The following is a 7500-nucleotide window of genomic DNA, read 5'->3' as shown; positions in this document are numbered from 1 at the left end:
CACGTTAAGCAGAATGTCCCGACAGGCAGCGTTGTGAACAGAGATGCTTGCAGCCAGCGCAGCAGCAGAGTGTGTGTGTGTGTGTGTGTGTGTGTGTGTGTGTGTGTGTGTGTGTGTGTGTGTGTGTAGGTGCCTGTGTGTGCCTGCCCTGTGGGGATAGAGATTGCTCTGGATTTTTGGGCATCTGTCGCTCAAGAATTATATGTGTTATGGACTTTTTTTTTAACTAAATTGAGCTCGAGGTTTTCAAAAAAAAAAGTTTTGGGTACAAAATGACTCATGACGAAATCTGGTAGGTACGCGCCCCCACTGTCCCCACACCGAAATCGACGCCTATGGCACGTTTGTTGCAATCAATTGAAAAACGTTTAAACTGTTAAAGTAACAATTTTAGCCATACATATAGTTTGCTGATTTCTGGATGTTATTGTTGTGTCCCTGATGTTAACGTACATTTGATGAAACCTGTTGGTTGACATTTGTTAGCGAATATTATAACTCTATACCTAGAGCAATTTATGGTTGCAGACAAAGATGGTTTCTTTCTGTGATTTTCCTTAAGGTACACTCAGTGTCTTTAAAAAAAATAAAGTATTAAAGTAGTAAAGTAATTTATTCCAGACGCCAGCTTTTATTTTGAAAAGTAGAAGCTCGGGGACGGCACCAGGCGGGACGGCATGAGACGGGACGGCATGAGACGGGACGGCATGAGATGGGACGCTCCAGGCTGCAGCCATACAGTCTTGCTTTTTTTTCACGTTTGTTGCGTTTTTTTCAACATTTTCTGACAGTTTGTTGAGTTTTTTTGGGTGCTGTTTTTGTGGTTTGTAGCCGACATGAGCAGGTGACAAACATTTTTGGGAGCTTCCTGAAGGATCAGTGTGACTCACCTGTTTGACCTTGGCGAACTCGTCCTCCATCTGGCGGTGAACTCTCTGAGACTCCACCAGCTGCTCCTGAACAGGAGAGACAGGAAACAATCAACAGGTACACACACAAACACACACAAACACACACACACACACACACAGACACATACACACACACACACACACACACAGACACAGACACACACACACACACACACACACACACAGACACAGACACACACACACACACACAAACAGACACACACGGACACACATAGACACACACACACACACACGCCCACACACACACAGACAGACACACACACACACACACACACACACAGACACACACACACACGGACACACACACACACACACACACACACTTTTACCAGCCAAATGGCAAGTGAATTCAATTCAATGTATAGTATCAAATCATAACAATAGTTATCTTGAGACACTTTACAGATAGAGTAGGTCTAGACCACACTCTATAACTTACAAAGACCCAACAATTTCAGTAACCCCCCCCCCCCCCCCTTTTATCCCCAAATACGGGGTATTATTCAGTGATAACTAAAAGCTGGGTTAACACTCTCGGCTGTAAACGTGAGAGTGAAAAGGTTCTCCAGGTGAGTAGTTAGTTACCTGCAGCCTCTTGATCTCCCTCAGAGCCTCGATGTGCTCCTTCCTCAACCGCTCCATCTCCTCCAAGTCCTCCGAGTCAGACAGTGATGGCTGCAGAACAGTCAGACAAACAGTCAGACAATCAGTCAGACAATCAGTCAGACAATCAGTCAGACAGACAGTCAGACAGTCAGTCAGTCAGACAATCAGTCAGACAGAAGGTCAGACAATCAGTCAGTCAATCAGTCCGACAGTGATGGCTGTAGAACAGCCAGACAATCAGTCAGACAGAAGGTCAGTCAGACAGAAGGTCAGACAATCAGTCAGTCAATCAGTCAGAAAATCAGTCATATAGTGATGGCTGCAGAACAGCCAGACAATCAGTCAGTCAGAAGGTCAGTCAGTCAGTTAGAAAGTCATAAAGTCAGTCAGTCAGAAAGTCAGTCAGTCAGAAAGTCAGAAAGTCAGTCAGAAAGTCAGTCAGTCAGTCAGAAAGTCAGTCAGTCAGTCAAAAAGTCAGTCAGTCAGTCAGTCAGGGTGTATTTCATCTATTAAGTTAACATGGTGATTTATGTGTTAAACCCTCTGAGCTGAGATTGGGAGCTATCGCTGCTATCAATCAACGTTTGATTCTCTGAAAACGGTTTAACCTGTTGAACAATAGAACAGAAACGCTCCGCCAAAAGAAGGGAAGAACACATCAGATAAAAAAGGCATAAAAGTCTAAAGTCAGACAGCAGACACCCAAAAAAAAAATGCCCAAAACTACCTCAGAAAAAATAACAAAAACATTGGAAAAAATGTCAAAAACGTCAGAAAAAGCAACAGTAACTAGGGAATTTTTTTTCAAAAATGTTGGAAAAGTGCCAAATATGTCAGAATTTTTTTTGGAAAAACCGTAAAGAAAGCATTAAAACGTCTAACCGGCAATTTCCACTGGATGCGTAACAGCGGTGGAATGTCACCGGAACGTCAACAGAGTCATTAGGTTTCCATTAAAGTCAGTGTGTGTATTTCCACTGACTGCAGAACGTCTGCGTCCCGACTCCGTCCCAGCTCCGGCGGTCCCAGCCCTCCGGAGCAGATACCACAGCTTCTATTGTTGCCGGACGCCGGAGAGCTCCGCAGCAATTCAGCACACGGCAGATAGTGCGGGACAGGAAGTCGAGCACGTTCTACGTGAATTCGTGAGATCTCGTGGGTCCTCGTGACTACAGCTGTTAGTCATGGCCGCAGCCGTGCCGCAACAAATCCAGACCTGGTGGGTGTTGACGGACGGCGGAGCACGCAGCCGTTCCGCAGCGGAGCCGGTCCGCAGACATTCTGCATCCAGTGGAAATCCACGGTAATGAATCCCAAAAAGATCTGGCGATATTGCATTATGGGTTTATTTCAGAAGCAGAGCATGTAGAGTTATCTCTCTCAGGCTGTGATTGATTATTCTCTGACACTGAATCTGTTGCAGCCTGCTGATTGGACGGTTCACGTGTCAACAGATCGATGTCAGAGTGTCCATATCGACGCGACTCTGAGCCGCAGCACATCACAGGATGACATCACAGGATGACATCGACCTGCAACTTTGTGTTTTTCTGGGTCGAAATTTCAACATTATACTGTTCTTTTTCTACACTTTTCTTTTCTTTTGTCTTTTTTGTCGCTTTTTTTTAACAAGTTTGTGTCACCTTTGGCGATGTTTTTGAAACTTATTTTGTCACTTTTTCGATTTGTTTTGGTCATTTATTTCAGCATTTAAAAAAATAATTATGTGTGTTTTTCTGGGTCGAAATTTCATTATTTTGTTGTTCTGCTCTACAATTTTCTTGACTATTTAGTCACTTTTTTCCAATTATTTAGTCATTTTCTTAGCGTTTTTTTAATTATGATTTTGTCAATTTTTTAACAAGTTCTTTTTTGGAATTTCTTTCAGCATTTAAAAAAAATGATCTGTGTTTTTCTGGGTCGAAATTTCATTATTTTGTTGTTCTGCTCAACACTTTTTATTACAATTTTTTGGTCACTTTTTGGGCGTTTTTTTTATTAAGTTTTTGTCAATTTTTTGTCAATTTTTTAACACATTTTTTTGTCGCTTTTTCTGATGTTTTTTTTTTTTTCACTTTTTTTAACAAATTTGTGTTACCATTGGTGATTTTTTTTTTGGCCCTTTTTTTCAATGCTTTTGGCGCTTTTTATTAAAAACGTTTTTGTCACTTGACATTAAACCGAATTTTTGAGTTAAAAAAAGCAGACATTATTAAATATTTTGACTATTATTAAGATCAGAGCATGTTGTGGTGGATCACAGACTGTCAAAGTTTAGTCAGGACACGTTTTTGAAACAATTTAAAAAATATTTAACTGCTATAAAATTGACAAAAACACCCAAAAATAATCATTATTTCTGTTTAAATGTTGTATGGGTTCCATACAACGTACATCCATGTTATTTTTGGGCAATTTGGTTCAAAGAAACTCATATTTCTGATATTAAAAACTTTGAAAACGGGTTAACTTTGACGCAAGGACAACATGAGGGTTAAACATTGTACACCTAAAGAGCTGGCACTGTTCACAGACTTCTTTTTAAACATTGTGAACTCTTTGTGACCCAGAAGCAGATCTGCAGTGAGCTCCTACCGGTGGGTTGGTGGGTGACTCCAACAAACTGGACAGCTCTTCAGACGTGAACCTCGACCCCGGCTGAGTGACGGCCAACTCCTCCAGCTGAGGCCTGAACAGCTCCCTGATCTGGCTCTCGAAATCTGCAGAACACAAAACACACAAGGTTATACACACACACATACACAAACCTTGGTCGTTTATCCATTCCTCGCTCCAACTACAAGACTGGATGGTCCCTGGGCTTATATACTAATCTAGTTTGGATGAGTTGTTATTTGGTTTGATATATATAGATGGAAACAAAGAAGATAGATGGAAAAGAAAAAACTAAATTGTAAATGTGTGTGTGTATGCATTTATGTATGCATCTGTGTCTATGCGTATGCATGTATGAATGCATCTGTGTCTATGTGTATGAATGTATGAATGCATCTATGTCTATGTGTATGAATGTATGTATGCATCTGTGTCTATGTTTGATTATCTCAAAGGGTTTGAACATTTACAAGGTTGTGGTGACTGATGCTGCTCTCTCTGATCATTCCTGTGTTTTATTTAATGGCACTATCTCCAAGTGTCCAAACAAAGTTAATAAGAAAACGGTATATCACTGACAACACCAGTGAAACATTCATTCAGCTTTTCTCGTCCACACCCACCCTCTCAGGGGTCTCAGTCACTGAGCTTGTAGACAATTTCAATTGTAAAATTACAAATGTTATTGATGCCATTGCTCCCATTAAGGTAAAAACTGTCTCTGATCAGAAAAGATCTCCATGGAGAAATGCCATACTGGTAAGAACAGAAAAAAGAGAGCGCAGAACGCAGGTGGCGAAAAACTAATCTCCAGGTCCACTACAACACCTATAAAGAGAGACTTCGCACTTATAATTTGGAACTGAGGAATGCAAGGCGGTCCTTCTTCTCGGACATTATTGCCAAAAACAATAATAATTCACGTGCTTTGTTTGCTACTGTCGATAGGTTAACAATCCCTCCAGTACCAGTAGCATCTGAACTTTTATCCACCAAGGCCTGCAATGATTTTGCCACCTTCTTCAATGATAAAATTCAGAAAATTAAACAAACAGTCAGTGCTTCCATATCAAGTACAGGGTATGTGTTGTCACAGTGTCCAGGCAAAACAGATTCCAATATGACCCAATTTCATATGATTAACCGTAAAAACCTGGAGGACATTATACAACATCTGAAAACCTCCTCCTGCTGCCTTGATATTCTACCAACGGGCCTTTTCAAAAATGTTGCAAATTGTTTGGTTACAGATCTTCTACAGATTGTAAACACGTCTCTTCTCTCAGGTATCTTCCCACAGGCCCTGAAAACTGTAGTCATTAAGCTCTTACTCTCTTAAAAAAGAACGATCTAGACACCTCACTAATGAGCAACTATAGGCCGATATCAAACCTTCCATTTTTAAGTAAAATCATTGAAAAAACGGTTTCTCAACAACTCAACCTTTTCTTGTCACTAAACAACAGTTCTGATGCATTCCAGTCGGGTTTTCGACCACACCACAGCACTGAGACAGCTCTTGTTAAAGTCTTTAATGACATCCACTTAAACACAGATAGTGGCAAAATTTCAGTCTTGGTATTACTTGATCTCAGTGCTGCATTTGATACGGTCGACCATGACATATTACTAGACCGATTGGAAAACTGGGTTGGCATTTCTGGCTCAGTACTAAAGTGGTTTGAGTCTTATTTAAAGAATAGGGACTACTTTGTGTCTATAGGGAATTATACATCTGAGCATACAAATATGACGTGTGGAGTTCCCCAAGGCTCCGTTCTGGGGCCTCTCCTGTTTAACGTCTACATGCTTCCACTGGCTCAAATTATGGAAAACAACAAAATAAGTTACCATAGTTATGTGGATGACACACAAATTTATATAACCTTATCGCCAGGGGACTATAGTCCAATACAACAACTGACTAAGTGCATTGAACAAATTAACGACTGGATGTGCCAGAACTTTCTTAAATTAAATGAAGAAAAAACTGAGGTGGTTGTTTTTGGAGCAAAAGAGGAACGATTAAAAGTCAGCACTCAGCTTCAAACGATAATGTTAAAAACAACAGACAAAGCCAGAAATCTTGGTGTAGTCATGGACTCAGACCTGAATTTTAACAGTCACATTAAGACAATTACAAAGTCAGCCTATTACCACCTTAAAAATATATCAAGGGTTAAAGGACTTATGTCTCAGCAGGACTTGGAAAAACTTGTCCATGCTTTTATCTTCAGTAGACTAGACTACTGTAACGGAGTCTTTACAGGTCTCCCTAAAAAATCAATCAGACAGCTGCAGCTGATTCAGAACGCTGCTGCTCGAGTCCTCACTAAGACCAAGAAAGTGGATCACATCACTCCAGTACTGAAGTCTCTACACTGGCTTCCAGTGCCTCAAAGAATTGATTTCAAAATACTTTTGCTGGTTTATAAATCACTAAACGGTTTAGGGCCAAAATACATTTCTGATCTGCTAGTACAGTATGAACCACCCAGACCTCTCAGGTCATCTGGGACAGGTCTACTACACTATGACCCACCCAGACCTCTCTGGTTGTCTGGGACAGGTCTGCTTGTTGTCCCCAGAGTCAGAACTAAACAGGGGGAAGCAGCATTCAGTTTTTATGCTCCACATATCTGGAACAAACTCCCAGAAAACTGCAGGTCTGCTGCAACTCTCAGTTCTTTTAAATCAAGGCTGAAGACCTATCTTTTTGATGTTGCCTTTCTTTAAATAACTGTTCATTTGTTATACTGAAGTTGCATTGTTGACACTGTATGACAATCTATATAAGCACGTAAAGAGAAATTCCTATTTTATCTGCTTTTGTATATTTAACTGTTTTAACTGCTCTTCAATGTTTAATTTCTTATACTGCACTGTAACTTTTATTCTTGTATTTTATCTGTTTTAAATTTTTTAATCTGTTTTCATGTAAAGCACTTTGAATTGCCCTGTTGCTGAAATGTGCTATACAAATAAAGCTGCCTTGCCTTGCCTATGTGTATGAATGCATCTGTGTCTATGTGTATGCATGTATGTATACATCTGTCTATGTGTATGAATGTATGAATGCATCTGTCTATGTGTATGAATGTATTAATGCATCTGTGTGCATGTATGAATGTATCTGTGTCTATGTGTATGCATGTATGAATGCATCTGTGTCTATGTGTATGCATGTGTTTATGTGAGTGTAGGTAGGTAGATATACATGTATATGTGTATGTAAACATGTATATATAAGTGAAGCATGAAGTTGTTTTGTAAATAGATAATAATAGGATACAAATAGAAAAAAGGGGTAGGACCAGAAATTTTTTTTTTTTAACTTCTTCCTACT

General features: G+C 40.0%; 1 protein-coding gene across 2 annotated transcripts in view; it reads right to left on the bottom strand.

The window, feature by feature from the left end:
* stxbp4 (syntaxin binding protein 4) overlaps positions 1-7500 on the bottom strand; it is a 77710-nt gene that overhangs the window by 24139 nt on the left and 46071 nt on the right. For both annotated transcript variants that reach the window (XM_031311355.2, XM_031311356.2), the window contains exons 14-16: positions 4134-4258; positions 1518-1607; positions 891-956 (exon numbers count right to left, since the gene is read on the bottom strand). In XM_031311355.2, the coding sequence (XP_031167215.1) occupies positions 891-956; positions 1518-1607; positions 4134-4258 (281 nt within the window). The remainder of the gene's footprint in view (positions 1-890; positions 957-1517; positions 1608-4133; positions 4259-7500) is intronic.

Source organism: Sander lucioperca, chromosome 22 (assembly GCF_008315115.2).
Source record: "Sander lucioperca isolate FBNREF2018 chromosome 22, SLUC_FBN_1.2, whole genome shotgun sequence".
Classification (NCBI taxonomy): Eukaryota; Metazoa; Chordata; class Actinopteri; order Perciformes; family Percidae; genus Sander; species Sander lucioperca.
Note: the sequence above shows the minus strand (reverse complement) of the source record. Positions and strands in the feature narration are given on the sequence as shown.